The sequence below is a fragment of the Dipodomys spectabilis genome, unplaced genomic scaffold, assembly GCF_019054845.1.
Source record: "Dipodomys spectabilis isolate Male_0828 unplaced genomic scaffold, ASM1905484v1 ptg000225l, whole genome shotgun sequence".
NCBI classification, from domain to species: Eukaryota; Metazoa; Chordata; class Mammalia; order Rodentia; family Heteromyidae; genus Dipodomys; species Dipodomys spectabilis.
In genome coordinates, this window is record NW_024870902.1 from 4419716 (window position 1) to 4440513 (window position 20798).

A 20798-nucleotide genomic window follows, 5' to 3' on the forward strand; every position below is an offset into this window, starting at 1 on the left:
AAATAAGCAGTATACCTTTTCTGGAGAAAAACAAAACAAGACCAAATGTGCTTATTGCAAACTTTCAACTCTCTATTCCTAGCCAAATCCTCAAGATGGTTTAGTAGAAAAGTTGGAAAGCAAAGATAGGACTGTCGAGGGCCACATACCTGGTGACTGGGGATCACCACCGTGTCTTCGATCATGGCACTGTCCCTTAGGTAGGATGCGTGGCTGAGAGTGTGAGACCTGTCGGAACTGAAGGATCGAAGGCTGGTAGGTTTGCAGGAGGTCATGGCCACATACCCACAGCAGTAGAAGGGTTGGGAGATGAAATGATGAGCCGGCCAGGAGAGTGGAGAAAGCGTGCTATTAGCTAAACAGTGCAACTTCCAGGGGAACACGGGTCTCAGCGGTTGTCCTACCTCTCGGTCCCACAGCGAGACTGACACATCCTCTGACTGGTTCCTGCTACTCAGGGGCAGGGCCACCAGGGAATCCAGAAGTTAAAATTGGATACTTCCTAATCTGATTGCTTTCATTTTTTTTTTCTTCTCAGAGATGTTTGAAACCAACCTCTGCAGTTTACTTACTGCCAGGGCAAGAAAGAATTCCAAGACAGCTTTGATTCAAACTGGGTGAAATGCTCATCACTCTGCCACTAAGAAAACGTATCAGAGGGACAGTAGACAGCCCTCAGAGAGAACAAAAGCCAAGTACAGGTTTTGCTTTCCCTCGTGATATTCCAGGCTCTTACCAGGTCTTTCCCTTCCTGTCTAAGCTGTGAATGACTGGAGGTTAATAAACTCCCCTGGAAGGTACAGTGTGCAATGGATTGTGGCCAGATGCATGCTTCCTGGGGAAGTGGAGTTCCTCTCATTTGTCTCTGCTGACTTCAACTGTGTGATTCTTTGAAAGGAGAGCCCTGTCCCCTCTGCTTGTCCTGTGTGTGTGGTGAGGGAAGCATCAAAGAGTGTTGGTTGCCACAGAGACGAGATGCAAGAGCACAAGGAATTTCCTAAGCATCAGCCCAGAATGCAGACGCACTTGCCAGCACACAGACAAGCTGCCAATGGACACTGACCAAAGCTGCACTGTGGCTCCAAAACAGCATTCAGGCATCAAGGCTTTACAATGGTTACCTTTTTTTTAATAAATAGGAATTTCCAAGTTCTAAGTGACAAAATCAAATGGGTCAGGAAAAACCTGACATTTACATGAATATAACCTCATTATTTTTTTATTTAATTTTTATAGAGACAAGGTCTTGCTATATAACCCAAGCTACCTTCAAACTCACAATGCTAGCCCAGGTTGTAGCTCACAGTCTTTCTGTCTCTGGCCCCCAAGTGATAAGATTACAAGTGTGCATAACCATACCCAGTAATGACAAGTAGACTGATATTTTAAATCATATATATATATATATATACATATACATATGTATATGTATATATATGATCCACACATTAGAGATGTGCTTTCAGAATATCAACCCAAGAGGGTGGGAAAAAGACATATGCAAGTTTTCATAGAAACAAAACTTTCATTTACTTTTAGCTAGTAGGTATTTGGTCAGTGAAGCACTGTAGAATTATGGATGAGATGGTAAACTAGCCTATTTTCTGGTAGAAATGATTTCCATTTTGTAAATACATCTAACTTTGTAGGCCACATTCCTATCATCTCCATGAAGTGTCAGAACCAACTTTCAATTTTCATGGAGGCTGTCCCGAATCATTTTTACTCAAGACTAGTTCTCTACCACTTGAGCCATACCTCCACTTCTGGCTTTTTGGTGGTTAATTGAAAATAAGACTCTCAGAGACTTTTCTACCTGGGCTGGCTTTGAACCTGGAGCCTCACCCCTCCTTACTAGCTAGGATTACAGACATGAGCCAGTGGAACCAAGCTTGATATGTTTTGAATGAGGCCATGTTACATCATCACCTCCAATTCTATTCTTCATTTTGTTGGTTGGTCAAGAAAAGGAAAAGAATGAAGAAGGCCTACCTCTTGAAGTAATATAGCTTGCCTGTGGGGTTAATTGTCTTCGGATCTGTTAACAATTTAATCTTGCTCCATGATTTTAGAATGCAAATATCTAAAGTATAATGTTACATATTTAAAGGTGCCAGGGATAGAGGATCTGCAGTACAAATGGGGCAAGAGGGGAAAATGGCATTATGACACCTAACCCCAAATTCCTACTCTTAATAGAAAGTGAAGCCTTTATCACTAGGTGACACTGATACTAGTCTGAGAGGGCAAGTGAAAAGTGAACATGAACAAGAACACAACGAGTGGTAAAGGAAGGTATCCCAAATTAAAAAAAAAAAAATCCTAATGTGGCTCCTAGTATTGCAAATGTCTACACCTTGAAAGAAAGTCACCAGGCCTAAACTGTCATCCTCCAAGACTAATAGTGAGTGGGTGAACAATTATGTTGGTCTCGGGAATATGGGTTGACAGATCCCATTGCGTTGTAATGGAAAGCTCCATTATGCAGCAAGGATCAGTAGTAAAGACTGACTTTATCGATATCTATGTGATGCCTGACCTGAGTATCTCCATTGATGCTTGAGTGTCTTAATTGGTTTTAACTGGATGCGTAAAGACATCCTGGTTGTACACTTTCATCTTTCTAAAGAACCCCAAAAGCTTAAAACACAGAGTGGGAGATTAAAGAAAAGAAAGAAACAGAAAGCATTCAATCACCTTGATTAAGGTAAAGAAGGATGCTGGGAACTGTGTGATCCTAGCTATTCAGGAGACTGAGAGCTGAGGATCATAGTTCAAAGCCCAACCCTGTTAGGAAAGTCCATGAGAATCTCATTCCCATTTTGGTTCTATTTTTGGCTAAAAACAAGCCAGTAAGGGAAATGTGGCTCAAATAGTAGAGTGCTTTGAGCAAAAAAGCCAAAAGACAGCATCTAGCCCCTCAGTTCAAGCCCCAGTGAAAATTATGAGGACATTTAGACAGAGAGAAAGGTGAGGAGATCTGAAGAGGGAAGGAAAATGAGTAAGTTGAAATCTATACCTATACCTAGCTATAAATCTATACCTATCAATTTTTATTCTAGCTCATTTTATTTACTTCCTTCTGGAAATGCTAATTGGTTATATAAAAATGTTTATAGTTTCTAATTGCTCTATTTGATTTGATTTTGCAGACTCTAAGACGTAATAAACATGGTTGGAATATTCTTGCAACAGAGAAATCATTTTTCTATGAAGAAATAATACCAGCACAAATTTCTAAAATGATTCAAGATTATGGCTCAGAAATGTCTTATTATGGACTCAATTTATATTTTTCCCACTAACGTACAATTGCCTTATGGACTTAAAGACTTCACTGAAAAGTAAATGTGATATTTATTAGACACTGAAATCATGGATGTCTAGACCCTACTCAATAAGCAAACATCAAAAGATGTCAGTATGTCTGCTTTAATGCATGAAGAAGCTTCTGTGGTCTGCTGTTATTTAGGCTTTGCAGTGAATTTTCCACAGCATTTTAAATTTGAGAATGGTAATGCAACAGACGTAAAATCCGAGCAACCATACTTTGTTGTATGTTTATTCAATGTGACCTCATCTGAGCATGTTTTTGTTCTGAATTTATGCACATTTTAGGCGCCAACATCTGTCCCCCATCAGCACGAGGCTGTTCAGATTCTTTGCATAGAAGCCATGCATGTGCCTGATCTACCACTAGGTGGGGCTATGACAACCAAAATAAAGTCACACCTGGGCAGTGTACAGAACTGGCTTGCGGTCTAGTAACCGAGACATCGCTTCTAACCCAGCCGGTTATTGAACTGAGTACAAAAAATTCAAATTTAATAATAAATCCATAATTCTAGAATATAAGCGCCTTCGATCAGCACACACACACACACACACACACACACGCTAAGCAGTGAGCAGGGAAATGTGAACACATCCAGGAAGTTCATGTTTTCATGCTGTAAAATACCTACCTGGGCATGGTACTATTGGGAGCATACCAAATTAAAAGAAAAATAATAATGGAAAAGATGATTACCAGAAAAGATGAAGTGCCTAAGCAAACAAAAAAATTTGTTTAAGTAAAACAAACAAAAAATGTGAGAATGAGACACTGGATTCCCTCTTGGATACAGTGACCTAGATATGCATGGGCAAACCTGGAGAGCACCCTGTGCTTCATGGCCCCTGACTACATGCTAGTCCATTTCTGTTGAGTATAGGTATCAAAGCACCTGCCTCTGTTTTATAGGAAATATACTTTAAATTATTTTTAAACTTAGGTACTTAGGAAAGAAGGGAAAAGGACCCAGCCATGCACTTGTTCTTCATAATAAAGATCATACTGAAAATAAAAGTTCTTGGTCTGAGAGTCATGATTGTTCATAGATGATTGGCGGTTTGTGTGAAGCCATTCATACTCCCTTCTACTGAACTTTGAAGTACTTTAAGAATCTTAGGCCGGGCACTGGTAGCTCACACTTGCAATCCTAGCTCCTCAGGAGGCTGAGATCTGAGGATTGCAATTCAAAAATCAGCAAATGCAGGAAAGTCTGTGAGACTCTTATCTCCAATAAACCATGAGGAAACCAGAAAAAGTATTGTGGCCCAAAGTGGTAGAATGCCACCCTTGAGAGAAAAAGCTCAGGGACAGTGTGCAGGCCTTGGATCGAGCCCCATGACCAACAAAAAAGAATCTCATGTCTCTAAGATACAAATCTATCAATAAATCAGGACTCAACATAGAAAGCAGCAGCCCTGTCATCCCTTTCTCCTTTTGCCTTCTGATCCTTTAAGCCACCAAACCCACACTATCTGCTTAGCCTTCTTCTTTAGCTACCATGCAAAATCCATCACCAAATCTGACCCTCTCAAATTTTTCACTGCTGAAATTCTCTCTACTCTCAACAGTGGTAGACTTTCTACCCTCTCATGATGACCCAGCTAAGACCCCTATAGTAGCTTCTCAGATGATGGCCATAGATTATTCTCAACTTTTAACAGTCTTTCCCTAAAGTACATTCTCTATCTCTGTCACTATCAGAGGATTGCTCTAAAATGCTAGTATGATTTCCCTCTTTTCTCATTATTCTGTTGCCCAAATGTTTTAGGAACATTTGTTTTTGACCCTGTTAAACCTTTAAAAAACCTTCCTATTTTTTTCTGTCCATCCTCATTCATCAATTGGTCTTGATTTGGACTCCTCACTGCAGCTCTAGGGGCTTAGTATGTTCCATTAGTTCAAACCTCTCTTCCCTGTGTTGAGCCTGAACTTAGCAAGCATAATTTAGTTGTAATGGTACCTCCAATATTTAACACAAAGCCTAGCACTAAAATGTACCCATCACATCCACATTAGACTTTTTAAAAAAGAGAAAGGAGAGGGGTATGGGAGATAACATGGATGCTCAAGAGCTTCTGTTCCCTAATTACACATAGAAACTTGGTTACTGCCTAAGGGGTTCGTTTCATAAACTGCTCATATGTGGACTATTCATAAAATAGCTTACAAAAGAGCCAAATTCATAACCTTAGACATGAAAGAGTATTGATGAGAAAAAATATTACACTCCGCAGACAAGCACATACTTGACCTAAGTTAGCAGCCATATTTGTCATGAGCTCATCTAGGATGCTCTTATTCTACTTGTCTCCGAGAGCAACAAGCACCAGACACAGCCACTGTATAACAATTACACACCTCAGAATATTATACAAGTCTCTCAGAGTTTACGACTCAAGTGGAGCACAACCCGGTTTTGCTCAGATTGCTCCTGCTTATAAATTGTAATGCATCAATTATTTATGCTAATTTCTCTATGTCATTTTTCAATTTTCTTTGAGTAGTTGTACAAAGGAGTCACATTGCTTCTTGCATCTACACTTTCACTGATTTCTGTTCTTTGTCCTTTGAAGTGGGAAAAAAAAGCCCATTTTTAACCACAGTTTTCTTTTAACTTTGTTTCCTCTTATTCTCCATAACAAAAATTGTCATGGAAAGTAGGCACCAATAAAAGAGGGGTGTGTCACTGGGTAACAGAATCCTTAATACAAAACTTCCCCTGCCATCTGACAAGAGGACAGCCTGAAGTCCTCAATAATTGTATCTACTTGTTTGTCATCAGACAAATGCATCACCCACACACACTTCTAGCTAGCTTCACGTGTAAGGTTGGATGGATACCTGTCAGATCGTCCCCCCTCCAAGCTGTAGCGCAGGTAATTCATGCCATCCAGGAACTGACTGCTGGGCAGGGAGTCGTCACCTAGTTCTTTGAGATCTTCGGGCCTCAGGTATTCCCCCCCATCCCCGGTCATTGTGTCATCACCTTGGGACAAGAGGAAGACGGAGGAAGTTATTTGCTGACGGTAGCATCCACTACAAAATATGTAATGACTGCCTGTATATCGGTGAAACTGACATGAGGAACGTGAAATTGAACATGAGCACAGCACACAGGCAGGTACTTGCAAAGACGCTAACACACAATAAAGCTCTATTATAGAGCCCTTAACCAAGAAACCCAAGTCAAGACAGCTTACATTCTCCCCCTCACTCCCTCTGTCTTTTCCTTGCTCTACTACTCCATCGAAGAGACAACATTTGATTTTGTTTTCCTATGATGCATCCACAAGAACAAATGAAAAAGTGATGGAGAATGTCCATATTCTCTGACGCAGAAACAGCATGGGAATTAAATAAGCCAATATACCTAACATTCGATATTTAACCAACATTTTCTCTTCCCATAGTTGTCTGCTTCCTCCCCATTCCTTCCCAATGTTCACCTGTGCACCACACACAGATGGAAGTATTCCACCATGCTTGGCTTCTAATTTAATAGGTCTGTATTTAAGAGGATGATAGTAACTACACTGGGTTCTCAAGGACTCTTAGTTTACATCTTATCTAAAAACTGATAACTTAGTAATTGACAACTTTATGCTGGCAAAGTATTACCTTTCTCTACAATTATATTCTAAGAACGAAATATTACTCTGGAACAATATTTATGGCATGAGCTAATTGTGTGAAGAAATCTCAATAATAGTTGCTAAAATTATCCTGAGTATGAACAATCCATGACCCCAAACTTACAGGCTAATAAAATCCACACCTCAAATGCAATCTTAGACAATTCCAAACGTATTAGACATGCTATTTCAAGAGAAATATTAGTATTGTACACAAAAGTTTAAATGTTAAGCAAGTTGCTTCTACCACTAACAAAAAATATTAAAAACAAAGGAAAAGGTTTCACTCCAACAAGTTCCTTAAGTACCTGAGTCACTAAGTGCTTCCCCATCAATAAAGTGGTCCCCACACTGTTTAATGGCTGTTCAATATAGAAGTGAAGATGAGAAAGACAATATATAACGTGCATATATTGCACAAGACAATATATGATATGCATACAGAGATGCTGAACATTAGTTGGCCAGTACAAGAATGAAACACAAGATTATAATAAAAACTTGGACTGCTGGCTTTGGCGATACAATTAAACATACTCATAATGATACACTGATCCAACATTTGCTCATTCTTGTAAAAAGTTCTTATATAAGCTGAGATAAGGCAATGTCTACTACCAATAAGTCACAAATTAGTTCCAAATAAAGACATTTCAATATAAAGCGTTGCCTTATGATTTCACGTGGAAAGATATTTAAAAAACAGTACATTCAATATTTTCCAGTAGAAGAAATCAACATTAGGGCCTCAGCCATCTTTGGGGGCAATAATTGATCAAATATGCATGTTTTCATCTATACACACATGCCAATAATTTTTCAGTCATACACATTTGACCAATAGCTGCACCATTGAAGCTTATTTGACTATTTTAAATACTCCTTTTTATGTTTTCTAACTATAAGGCACCGAATAGCTTATTTATGCTGAATTTGTACTATTTGTTGTTGTACTGTTTTTAAGTCTTTTCTAAGGCTCACTTCTTCTGAATTTAGTACAGACTCCCTCTAGACTTAATGCATATGCTTTCTATATTTACTACATATTTTCTCTGGATTTAATACAGACTCTGTGCATCTGCACTGATCAAAAGGAAGAGATTTCCTAATATAAGGAATACACTAAGGTCTTTAAGGCATTTGAATAAAAACATTTTGAACATAATTAAAAATACATATTAATAATGATTCTAGTATTAGGTACCTATTTCCAGCGTCAAGTCCAGTGTCAAATTTCTTTCCCTTAGTCACATTGTTTATTAAATGTTAAAGATAATATTAGCAGAAAATAAGCTGATCAGAATCCACCTCCTCTCCACCCCGGCACACATGTAATGGAAATATTGTGACAAAAGTGGAGAAGGGATTTAAAATGTGAAGGCATTGTCACCTCCTGCGCCAACCTGGTTCCCAGAGGAAAGGAAGTTTTGACCCTGAGATGACGATGGCACGAAAGATTGCATGGATATCTTACCCTCTTCATCAGACACATCCAGGACCTCAGTCATTGTCTCAGGAACATTGAGCTTGTGTTTTTCAGTTATAGTCTGCAAAGACAAATGCCATTAATGCTCCATTTAAAAGCAAGCCAAACACAAGCTGGAAAGACTTCAGAGATGGGTCTATTCTTGAGTAGTAGCAATAAGCCAGCCAGCCCTGAGTATCCTATCTCATCTACACACAGAATCTGTTCTATGCATATCCAGTTGTTCTGTCTGACAACAAGTGATCGTGGACACTAGTGAAGCTGTATGAGAGAAGACTGGTTGCTTTGAGTTTCCACATGAAAAATAAATTCCTTTGCTAATAATGCCATTAATAGTCACATTGAAAGTGCTGATTAGTGTTTTCAAGCCTTCCATAAAACGAACAAGAGGCAAGAGGCAATGCACAAAGGTAACTGATTAAAAGAAAAACTATTGGGAAAGAACCTATAAATAATCAGAGCCACCGAAAATGTGACATACCTCATCTGGATTAGAGGTCCCACCGTATTTCATTGGGCTACAATTCTACTGTGCTGCTTATTTGCTTCCTTATGGCTCAATGCACTGCAGCTCATTCCTGATGTATTGTGTAAGCTGAAGACACCAGGGCCTGCAGTCTGTCTGCCTAGGTTCAAGTTCTAATTTCATCATTTGTTAGCTACAAGGCCTGCAAGTCTGCAGCCCTTGTTGGGCTTCAATGTTCATATTTATAACACAAGGATTTTGGTAATACCTCATAATATTATGAAGGCTGCGTGATGTACTAGTTGCCAGAGCTCTAAGAATGATATTTGGCAACTGTTGGTATTCAAGAAACAGTTGACATAATTTTATCATTATTATAAGCAAAAATGAAATTAATCTTAAAAGCGCCTCTGAACTTTTTAGCTCTTATACCACATGACCATATGACCTCAAGAATACTCTGAAACTAACTTTGAAAGCTCAACTCATTGAAGCAGAGAACAGATGGGACCCAAGAGGCTAAGTGGACTGGGGAGATGTTTAAGAGATACAAAATTTCAGGTAGCCAGGAACCAGCTCAAAAGATGTGTACTGTTCAATGCAGTGACTATCACAAAAGTGACAGCACATTGTGTGGGGACTCTAAAGACCCAGGGAAACTATGTCTGGATGCAGGAAGTATGAGTTGATGATGTGTATGGAAAACTTTGGGCGTGTGTTTGCTTTGTCCTATTTGGGTGCCAAAAGCTTCAAGGGCATAGGATTCTGAATGCTTAACATTGTGCAGCGATCTTGGCCAAAGACAGACTCACTGACCATTCCTTTGTGTGCTTGATCTCTAACTACATCCTGATAGCCCTTTATCTACCTCTTGGAATGTGTCCTTTGTCCTATGACCACAAACTGCCCAAACTAGAAAGGGAGGTTTCACCTTTCAGTTCATACTGCCCCTGTGTTGGATGACTCGTGTTACTGACAGGCTAATCATATTCTCTAAAGTCTCAGGTTTTCTCACATATTCTTTCCCCTACCAGAAATCTTTATTTCCCTCTTTTCTTATATCATTAGGCAGTAAGATCCTTGGATAAACAATTTCTAACCTTCTCTAGTAAATTACTTCTTCAACTCTATTTGTCTACTATGATCTTGTTAGGACATCATACAAACCAGGTCACATGCACTGAGTGTGTCTGATCTATTTATCGCTTCCCACATAAGAGCAGGAGCTATTTTAGAGTAAGATTCCTTCCACAAATCTGAAACAGTAGGCAATTCTCAGATCTAGACTAAGAAATCGATGATGTGAAACTATGCATAAGTACATTTAAAATTTTACAAAACATCCAGAGGCTGGTGGCTCATGCCTGGTAATCCTAGCTTCTCAGGAAGCTGAGATCAGAAAATCGAGATTCAAAGCCAGTCCAGTCAGGAAAGTCTGTGAGGCTCTTATCTCTAATACCAAAAAAGCTAGAAATGGAGCTGTGTTTTAAGTGGTAGAGTGATACCCATGGGTAAATAGCTCAAGGACAGCAACTGGTCCCTGAATTCAGGCCCTGGAATTAAAGGACTGGAAAAAAATTACAAAATGACTAAATTTTTGTTCTTTTGAAGAGAATCTTAGTTGAAAGACTAGAAAGAAACAAAGAAAGATTTATGATATGCAGATGAAGGCACACTTGAGACCCAGGGTAATAAATTCAGCTTGCCTAAATATTTCTTGTGATGTTTAAACAATCTCACAGGGTCTGCTTCAAGACAGAAAACTAGAAGTGACATTGTGGCTCAGAGTGGTAGAGCACTAGCCTTGAATGAAAGAGCTCAGGCCCTGAGTTCAAGCCCTATGACTGACTAAGAAAAAAAAAAGGAAAGAAAGAGAGAGAGAGAGAGAGAGAGAGAAGAAAGAAAGAAAAATAAAAGTTGCAGAAAAGACAAAAGTAAGCAGCTAAAACGTTAGAGAAGAATAAGGTACATACATATTTGTTGAATGAACAAACTTAACAAATTACTGTAATAATCTATCTGGTTACAATAAAAGTAAGGCACCAAAATAAGAACTATTTAATTAGTTGTGAGTTGAGATAATTTTAGCAGATTTAGAAAATATATGTAAGAAGTTTACAAAAGTTCTAAGCTCAGGACAATGACTCTAAGAAAATGTGCAGGATAAATCTGGCCTGGTGGCTCAAGTCTTTAATTTTAGCTCGTTTGGAAGAGGTGTTTGGGAAAGCATTAGAATTCATGAGAGTCCATCTCAAGCAATGGCTTGTGTGGCAGCATGCACCTGTTTGTTCACCCAAGGGGGAAGCACAATGGCTAGGTACAGTGGTGCATGCCTGTCATCCCCAGAGATACAAAACAAGTAAAAACAAGCAAACAAAAGAAAAACAGTCAAAACTCAGCTTAAAACTCTACTCTGGTTCTTTGGAGAGGGGTAGTACTTGGATTTAAACTCAGGACTTAGACCCTGGTTCTGTTAGCTTTAGTTACTTTTCTCCCGATACGATCTCACATTTCTAGCTAAAGGTTAATCACTTAGCTTACCATTTTCCTACCTATGCTTCACTTGTACTCTACTGATTTATCACCATGCCCACTCAGCTTGTTGGCTGAGATGGGGTCTTGTTAAATTTTTGTCAGAGCTAGCTTGGACCTTGATCCTCACAATCTCTACTTTCTGAGTAGCTAGAACCCCAGAAGTGAACCATAGCAACTCAGTTGATTGATAATAAATTTCCTTAATATTTAAATAACCATATATGTTCATATATGATTATATATAATAATCATACTGTAAATAATATTGCATATATTATATATAATATTGTATATAAAATGATTATTATATATAATAACATCATTATATATAATCATATATATGAATATATATACAGACAAGCAACCATATATAAATAAGCATATTCATAAGCTTATACATGTGCGTGATTGTTGATATTGATTCTTATTTTAGTAGTTAGTTAAGTAGTTTATGCTCTACTTACCAGTGATTATATGCAACATAAAATATGATGAGTTTAAAAATTTATAGATAATGTAAATAATTGATGCTGGCTGATGGACAAGTGGAGGGATGAGTCATATCTCATAGTTTTTCCAATCAACCTTAGTTGATTGGGTTTGCTGACTGCTGCTGCCAGAAATGTGTCCCCTTTACTCTGAGTCCTTCTGGCAAATATGTAGTGATTGTATCCATGGGAGAATAGAAAATTGTCTCATCTTCCCCACTGTGCATTTCAAAGTAAAATTAGAAAAGCAAAGGTTAAGGAAAAACAAATCATGATTCCGAAATGTCTCAGAAATTTCTGCAGCAGTAACGTGTCCTTTATGCTCTGCTGCCTTTCTGTGCTCTCTTACAATGACTTTACTCATGCTTTGGGGTAAAGAAGGCTGGAAGGAAGGAAATCAAAGTAAAATTTCTTTGATCAAAGAAAATGCACATGACTACTCAAATAACCCAGCCTATGAATCCAAGTGATGGAAAACTGTCATTGTGTAACAGCTATAATTCATCTACCACAATTGGAATGGTAAAACCATCTGATTTGATTTGATCTTTCAGAAGCATCTCCTGTCATCACTTAATAGTTGTAAATTATTTGTTAATGAATCCACATACTTTAGGAAATGTTATTGATTTATGATATGACACTCCCACCAAAATCAATGAAGGGCACAAAATTCTTATGAAGTTACTTTTTCAGCAAACCCAACTTTAGTTATGTGGAAATAGATAGAACATGGGTTTTGGGTCCTACAACTCAAATCTGAATCTTATAATTGCTCTCCATGAGTGTGTTCTAGCTTTTACACTTAAGGCTGGCACTCTACCATTTGAGCCAAGTCTCCACTTCTGGCTTTTGTAAGTACCACGCGCTAAACAACTGCACTACTGGAGCTCCCACTTCTGGCTTTTAATTGGAGATAAGAGTCCCATGGATCTTTCTGCTTCACTGGTTTTGATCATGATCTTCAGATCTCAGCCTCCTGAGTAACTATGATTATAAGCATAAGCCACTGGCACCCAGCCATGTGGTGTATTTGTAATTCTGAATATTAATGGTTATAATTAATGTTAATTGTAATGGGAAAAGAATGATTGGAAACCTCTCCTTTCCCCCCCCCAAAAAAACAAATATAATGTAAGATGACTTCACTAAAGAATAACTTTACATATCAAGTTTTAGCTCCAAATTCCACATTGCAAAATAGTTACTCATAATCCCATGAGAAGTCAGTTCAGAGAAATGGAGAGTAAAGAAAAAACAGCACCAAAAGATATAACCAGTAACAGTATCCATTCAGATAAAGTATTTGCTTAGCTAATGTGGATGATGACTGTGTTGTGTTAACAGAATGCAGAAATACTGCAAGGGTTTATATTTGGTTTAATAGTTTTTTACCTAGCAACTTGAATTCTGAGAATAGGGTTTTTTGTTATTGTTGTTTTGTTTTCGCCTTTTGGGAAGGAGGAATAATGCTCAGAAAGCAAGTATGAAAAATAATAGCTATGTGGGAGCAACGATAAAAGCCACAACTCAGAGTATTCAAAGAGAAATTGTGATTTCCCTTTAGCTAAATGTTCTGGAGATGTGACCTCTCCACACATATCAGGTGTGCTCAATTTCCAACACAGTATCTGAGGTCTGGCTTAGAGGTGGCTATTAGAATATGTTCTGGGCAATGGACACTGACGGCTCATGTCTGTAACCCTAACTACTCAAAACTGAGATCTGAGGATCCAGGTTCAAAACCAGTCCAGACAATGAGAAACTTGTCTCTAATTAAACAGCAGAAAAGCTGGAAGTGGCACTGTGGCTCAAGTGAAGAAGTACCAGCCTTGAGAGAAAAAAATAAAACAACTAATGGACAGTGCCCAGGCCCTGAGTTCAAACCCTAGTAAAACTCACCCCCTCACACATACACATGTGAGTATTATGTGTGTGTGTGTGTGTGTGTGTGTGTGTGTGAGAGAGAGAGAGAGAGAGAGAGAGAGAGAGAGAGAGAGAGAGAGAGAGAGAGAGAGACATGAAAGAAAGTATTTATTTGCTTCCAGATCTTTACGTTTAAGGTCATTTTCTCTTAATAATAGCTATAAACCACACATGTCGTTCTATGGTGTTACTGATCTTAGTTAAAATTTATGTCGGGTGGAGCAAAACTGTGAAGCTAGTTGTAGGAAGGGGCATGCTGTGGCTCTTTAGCATGCAGCATCTATTTTGATCTCCAATAAATAATAAAAGAATGAATCAGATGATAAAATGAATGAAAGCAGGTTCAAGATAGCAAGAGAGGTACAGTTGACATCTAGCAGTAAATTAATGACAAGATGCACACTTGATTGCAAGAGCATGGAAAAAGTCATAAAGCTGATAACAACAAATGACTTCCTCAGGAGGCTGAGAACTGAGGATCATGGTTCAAAGCCAACCCCAGGCAGGAAAGTTCAAGAGACTCTTAACTCCTATGAACCACCAAAATCACCAAGCCAAAATAAAACAATAACAATGAAAGCCAGAAGTGGAGCTGTGGCTCAAGTGGTAGAGCACTAGCCTTGAGCAAAAAAGATCAGGGTAGCCAGGCACCAGAAGCTCATGCCTCTAATACTGGCTACTCAGTAGGCCGAGATCTGAGGATCACAGTTTGAAGCCAGCTCCGGCAGAAAAGTTCATGAGACTCTTATGTCAAACTACTTAGAAAAAGCTAGAAGTGGCGCTGTGGCTGAAGTGGTATAGTGCTTGCCTTGAGCACAGAGGCTCAGGAACAGTGCACAGGCCAAGCCTCAGGATAAGAAAGAAAGAAAGAGAGAAAGAAAGAGAAAGAAAGAGAGAAAGAGAGAAAGAGAGAGAAAGAAAGAAAGAAAGGAAGGAAGGAGGAAAGAAGGAAGGAAGGAAGGAAGGAAGGAAGGAAGGAAGGAAGGAAGGAAGGAAGGAAGGAAGGAAGGAAGGAAGGAAGGAAGGAAGGAAGGAAGGAAAAAAAGGAAAACACTTTCTAACCACAGATGTACTTGGTTGCTTGGCCAATCTTGCTACTTCATTTATTTGTGATATAAACATGGTTTTAGTAATGCCAAAAAAAGGCATAGGTGTACAGACTATTAATATGAAGAATTTTCTGGACTAACAAATCTTATAAATCTTCTAGTAAGAAAAAGCAATTAAGATTCAGCTAGTTTGGTGCTGGTGGCTCACGCCTGTAACCCTCGCTACTCAGAAGGCTGAGATATGAGCATTGCAGTTCAAAGCCAGCTCTAGCAGAAAAGTCCCCGGGAGACCCTTATCTCCAATTAACCACTCAAAAATCAGAAGTGGCATTGTGGCTCAAGTGGCAGAGTGCTAGCCTTGAGAACAAAGAGGCTCAGGGATAGTGCCCAGGCCCTGAGTTCAAGCCCCATGACCAAAAAAAAAACAAAAAAACAAAAAACAATCCAGCCTCATAAAGCAAAGCACAAATACACTCCAAGACAGGGATAGGACTGAGTTTTTCATGTGCAATTTATTAATGCTATATTTTAAATTTTGCAAAACATTGGAGTCTGCTGGTGAAAGGTTTTAATATTCTCTCTCATCTAAAAACTCTGCCTGGGTCTTGCAGCTCATTAATAAATCATGCTACACTTTATTTAAACCTCACCATTAAGCCAACTGTATTCCATCTACTTCAATACATGTCAAGGGGGACTTGCTGTCAGCCTAGATATGCAATTTCTTTCTTTCCTCTCCCATCTGTCCAAGGAGTGAAACATTCCAAAACTTCTCTCAGGCTTGGAGTATGTACGAGAAACTTCTTCAGAATTCTTCATTTCTTGATTTATGGTTCTATTGTCTCTCTACAGAATATCTAATGTTTGTCGGCTGCTCTGATTCTCTGTTCGACAGAGATGAGTTAACAACTGATTCTTTATTGATTGTGTGCTGGATTTTAAAAGCTGATCAGCCCAAGAAACACAAATGTAATAGCATTTCCACCTTCCTGCTAGGAGCCCCCTCTTAATGGCCTCTGCAGGCGTTACTCCAGCTGAATGGTTGGAGAGCATTAAGATTCAATGGGATTGTCAGGCCCTTCACTCTCTCAGGCTTTCTGTGGCAAAGGCCACTGGCCATCACTGCTCTCCCTTAAAGAACCAGGAGTTGTACTAAACAATAAAAATCAAAGACTTTAAATACATACTCTTTCATGGTATAGCCAGTTTACCTCCTAAGCTCATGAACTGTCTTTTTGAATAAGAACGAATAGTCAGAAATACAAGTAAGGATAAATTGTCACTCTTTATAGAGTATATTTGACACAGCCAGGGAGCAATGCAATCAAGAAGACTGGGGTCTTTCTAGAGGCTCTTTCATTCCCCAGGCCCAAGTTGAGTCCTCTGTGGCCTTTGGTATCATTCTGACAGCAGTAAGTGCCACATACAACTAGAGAAAAAGTGCACAGGTGCCAGAGGGGGGAAATGTCACAGGGGGAAAAAAAAGGTACTTTTCTACAATTATAAAACTATATTCCCACGTTTTGCACTGAATCCCCTTGAAGAAAAGAAGTCCAAACCCCTGTTTTCATTGTGCCAGGTGTTTGTTTGCATCTGAATACTTCTGTGTAGATTCTACAATACATTCACCAACATCCAGAAGAGGAAGAGGAAGAAGGAGAAGGAGAAGGAGAAAGGAAGAAGAAGGATGAGGAGGAGGAAGGAGAAGAAGAAGAAGAAGAAGAAGAAGAAGAAGAAGAAGAAGAAGAAGAAGAAGAAGAAGAAGAAGAAGAAGAAGAAGAAGAAGAAGAAGAAGAAGAAGAAGAAGAAGAAGAAGAAGAAGAAGAAGAAGAAGAAGAAGAAGAAGAAGAAGAAGAAGGAAGAAGAAGAAGAAGTTGTTCAGTTCTAAAAGGTCTGCAGAGTGTGACTGGAAAAGCATGTGGCTGGATAACCCAGAGGGCGGGAGCAGGCCGGCCGGTGGCTGGTACTCACCGTGGTGGTGGTGGTCACCTCTTCGGTCACCACCTTCAGAGTATCGACCACAGAGATGTAGCCCAGGCGCTTTGCAATCGCCAAGGCGGTGTTACCATTCTGAAGAGAGAGGGAGAGAGGAGAGAGGGAAAAGGAGAGTGAGAACCGAGAGGGAGGACTGTGATGGGGAGCCAATGAGATCACCCGAGCGGCGGCGTGAGCCAGCATTTCCTTCCAAAACAAGGCACTGCTCGGGGAAAATCACTAGTTTTTACCATTACATCTAAATCTGTCTTTGTAACTTCTTTAGACTATAGCCCGGGTCACCATGGTAACACAACAAGCTTGCATCTGCCTGCTCTTTTTTAATAAGAAGCACTTGATGCTTTAACCCCTAAGGTGGTCACACATCTTCTGCAAATGCTCTACTAAGCTTGAGGAAAGTACCTCCGGCCCTGAGGATGATATTCCCTGCTCTCTGCTCCCCAAAGTACTGGGGGAATACCAGTACCCTTACTCCTCACCAGGGGTCAGTGAGGTCAGCTCAGAGGTGCCCCCCTTCCGCCCCCCAGCAAAGGACAGGGTAACAGATTGCACTACAGCTGTGCAAGAGCTCAGTCTGCAGGCAAATAACACAAGCAAGCAATTCAAGCAGCCTCCAGCCCAGGCCCAGAGCGTGGGATCCCCGGGTTTGTTTAATTACACCACTTAGTTTACATTTCAATGGCTCCACATCCCAATGAGCTTTGTCTGAGCCAGCAGCAGCAGCAGCAGCAGCTCCGACTTGGGGCTCCCTTAAGAAAGCAGAGAAGGAGGGGAGCGTCTGTGCTCACATCTGAGAGCCAGCTGTAAGCAGAGAACTCCCAGAATGCTGAGCACAGGGCCCCCCCACTCTCCCGAGAGCCAACTTGAACCTTGCCAAATGGTGAGTCCCTTCCTGGGCTAACAGTCCTGGGAAGTCACACTGGTTTGCCAGAAATCTGGGGCTTTCCACAGTGCAGGAGGTTACTTAAGGAGGCTGGATGAGAACTTAGCTCAGACAGGAGGCCACGGATGCAAGAGAGGAAGAAAGAGAGGCTGGCAGGGAGGCTCTGCTTACCGCGGTGGTGGCATTGGGCTTGGCGCCATGCTGGAGCAGGACATTGATGATGTGCGTGTGGCCTTGCTGGGCAGCCTGGTGCAAAGGTGTGTAGCCGTTCTGTGGATGATAGGCCCCGGGGAGAAGGAAAGTAGGTTAGCCTTCGTTTTCCATTTCCTAGTCTTACTGACAACAAAACCATCAAATGATGTTTTGTTTATTCCGAGCCCCATTTTCCCAGCAACCCAACGCTCAGCAGCAGGCCCTCCCTCACACCTTCTGCTGTGCTAAACAAAGCAAAAGCCTCGCTTACGAAACACAAGAGAAGCAGACTCCAAATGATTCTAACCCTTAGGTATATTTTTCTCACCAATTAGCATTAAACATGAGAATGCCATGGAGATTTAAAAATGGGAAAGGACATTATACATTCAATTTCTTTCCTAGAAAACTTGTAGGGTAAGCTAGTTTTTCATTGCCGATTTAAGGGCTGTGGATAGTATAATATCCACTGCTTGTTCACCGTAAATCTAACAATGAAATTTTGTATTCGTTTTCGTACTTTTTTTTTTCTATTCCAGTGCTGGGGCTTGAACTCAGGGTCTTGGGGCTGCTTCTGAAGCTTTTTCACTCAAGGCTAGCACTCTACCACTTGAGACACACCCCCACTTCTACCTTTTAGCTGGTTAATTGGAGATAAGAGTCTCTGAGATTTGTCTGTCCAGGCTGGCTTTGAACCTTGATGCTCAGATCTCAGCCTCCCAAGTAGCAAATTATAATCATGAACCATCAGTGCCAAGCCTTATTAGCATCTTGAATGATGTTTTTGAAAACCTCTGAATGTGCTCAATAAGTTACATCAATCAGCCCGAGTGGAACTAGGAATTCCTGATTTGTGAGTTTGAAAACAGAGCATACCATATATTTCTTTGGATTAAAGAACTGGGAGTCTCCAAGTTACATTGTATGTTAATAGGAGTAGGTAGAGCATGCATATCTCTTCAACTTGAACAAATCTGAGTACACTGAGCTGGAAGGTTATGTTCCGAACTTGCTTTGCTGAAGCAGATCGTTTCAGTGTACTGGGAAAAACTTGCGATCAAATCAGCTCTCCATTCTCCTTGAGAACTTCTGGATCCGGCCCCATATGCCATTATATCTTACAGTAAATTGTTAAATCGATGTCAGCTACTTGAACTTTATAATGAAGCAGTTCAGCCACTAACCTACATGGATGTGGAAGGTTCTTAGAATGAAAAGTCCCAAACGTTGCTTTTTTTCAAAATCACTTTAGAACAACAACAACCAAAAAAAGAAAAGGCCTTGGGGTGGGGGTGGGGTACTTGTAGCCTGTGAAGCATTCATATGGCTGAATGGCTGCTTGGAAAAAAAGGAAAAATGAACATAAGAAATTGTACCTTGGTTTTTGCATTCACATTTGCCCCCTGTTTCAGAAGAAAGTTGACCATCTTCACATTGCCATAGTGACAGGCCACAATTAAAGGAGTGTAACCAAGCTGTAAATAATAAACAGGTTAATAATAATAATAATAAATAGATCACAAATTCAAAGCATTATTTTTGAAATGGCTAATAGCCAAAGGGAGAGCAATTCTGTCTGGAATATTTCAGAAGGAATCCAAGTTGATTGTACAGTTTCACAGATAATATATGCATCTATTGGATACAAATATAGATAAGGACAGATCCCCAAGCACATAGAACTTTACATCAGCCAGGGAGTCCTAAGATATAGATAAGTTACTTTGCAAAGAATCAAGAGAAAAGCACAGGGGTGACTATTTGAAAACAGAGTAGAATGACTCAGGAAGAGACCCTGGAAAGGTACCACTAAGACAGGCTTACGGATTGGGTTTGGTGAGCTGCTGATGGCTCACACCTGTAATCCTAGCTACTCAGGAGGCTGAGATCTGAGGATCACAGTTTGAAGCCAGCCTGGGGCAGGAAAGTCTATGAGACTCTTATCTCCATTTAGCCAGCAAAAAGCTGGAGGTGGAGGTATGGCTCAAGAAGTAGAGCAATACCCTTGAGTGACAAAGCCAAGTGAAGGCATGAGGTCTTGAATTCAGGGCATAGCACTGGCGCACACACACACACACACACACACACACACACACACACACACACACACACACACACACACACACAATGGGCTTGAATCATGGCTCAGAAAGGAAAGTGCTTCTTCCAGAACAAGGTCATGGAGAAAAGGAAGCACCAAAAGGAAAAGCAAAGACAAAGGACCAGCCAACTCAGTTTTCTATTTGGTATCCTGACACCGCACTCTCCAGGTGGATTTGAGTCCAGCAAACCCTTAGCAAGAGGAATGACATCGTTTCAATGGACTTTTGAGAATGGGTGTCCTGGACCTGGGCTAACCTGGGCTAATGTGAGCATTTGGGAAGCATCCAGGTTGGAACTTGTTGCAGCCTTGACAGTAATGAGCTTTACCTTTGTATGAGCATCTTTGTCGGCCCCATGCTTTGTAAGAATATCAGCAACATTGACTTTATCTTCTTGGGCTGCAAGGTGTAAGGATGTGAGGCCACTCTGTGGAGAAATTGCAAACAGAGGGGACAATCAAAGAGGAAAATCTACACCATCGGCCTTTGGGGTTTGGTTTCTGTTTTTCCCACACTTGGGTTTCGAACTCAGGGTCTCATGCTTGCTCAGTAGCTTGCTTGCTTGACATCCTATTCCCTGAGCCATGCCTCTACTTCTCAATTATACTATATACCCTGAAAAACATCTCCTCTGCCAAGAAACTGCATCTTTTTCTAGCTAAGTCAAACTCTTGAAGTGAAGGCTTTTGTTTTGTCTTACTTTGTTTTGA

General features: G+C 40.2%; 1 protein-coding gene across 6 annotated transcripts in view; it reads right to left on the bottom strand.

Annotated features, from left to right (window-relative positions):
• Ank2 (ankyrin 2) overlaps positions 1-20798 on the bottom strand; it is a 238274-nt gene that overhangs the window by 63357 nt on the left and 154119 nt on the right. For 2 of the 6 annotated variants that reach the window (XM_042697569.1, XM_042697570.1), the window contains 8 exons: positions 20417-20515; positions 19363-19461; positions 17966-18064; positions 16888-16986; positions 8441-8513; positions 7275-7328; positions 6176-6320; positions 150-252 (listed from right to left, as the gene is read on the bottom strand). In XM_042697569.1, coding sequence (XP_042553503.1) covers positions 150-252; positions 6176-6320; positions 7275-7328; positions 8441-8513; positions 16888-16986; positions 17966-18064; positions 19363-19461; positions 20417-20515 — 771 coding nt within the window. The remainder of the gene's footprint in view (positions 1-149; positions 253-6175; positions 6321-7274; positions 7329-8440; positions 8514-16887; positions 16987-17965; positions 18065-19362; positions 19462-20416; positions 20516-20798) is intronic. The other 4 variants (XM_042697574.1, XM_042697572.1, XM_042697573.1 and 1 more) reach the window with 2 other exon arrangements.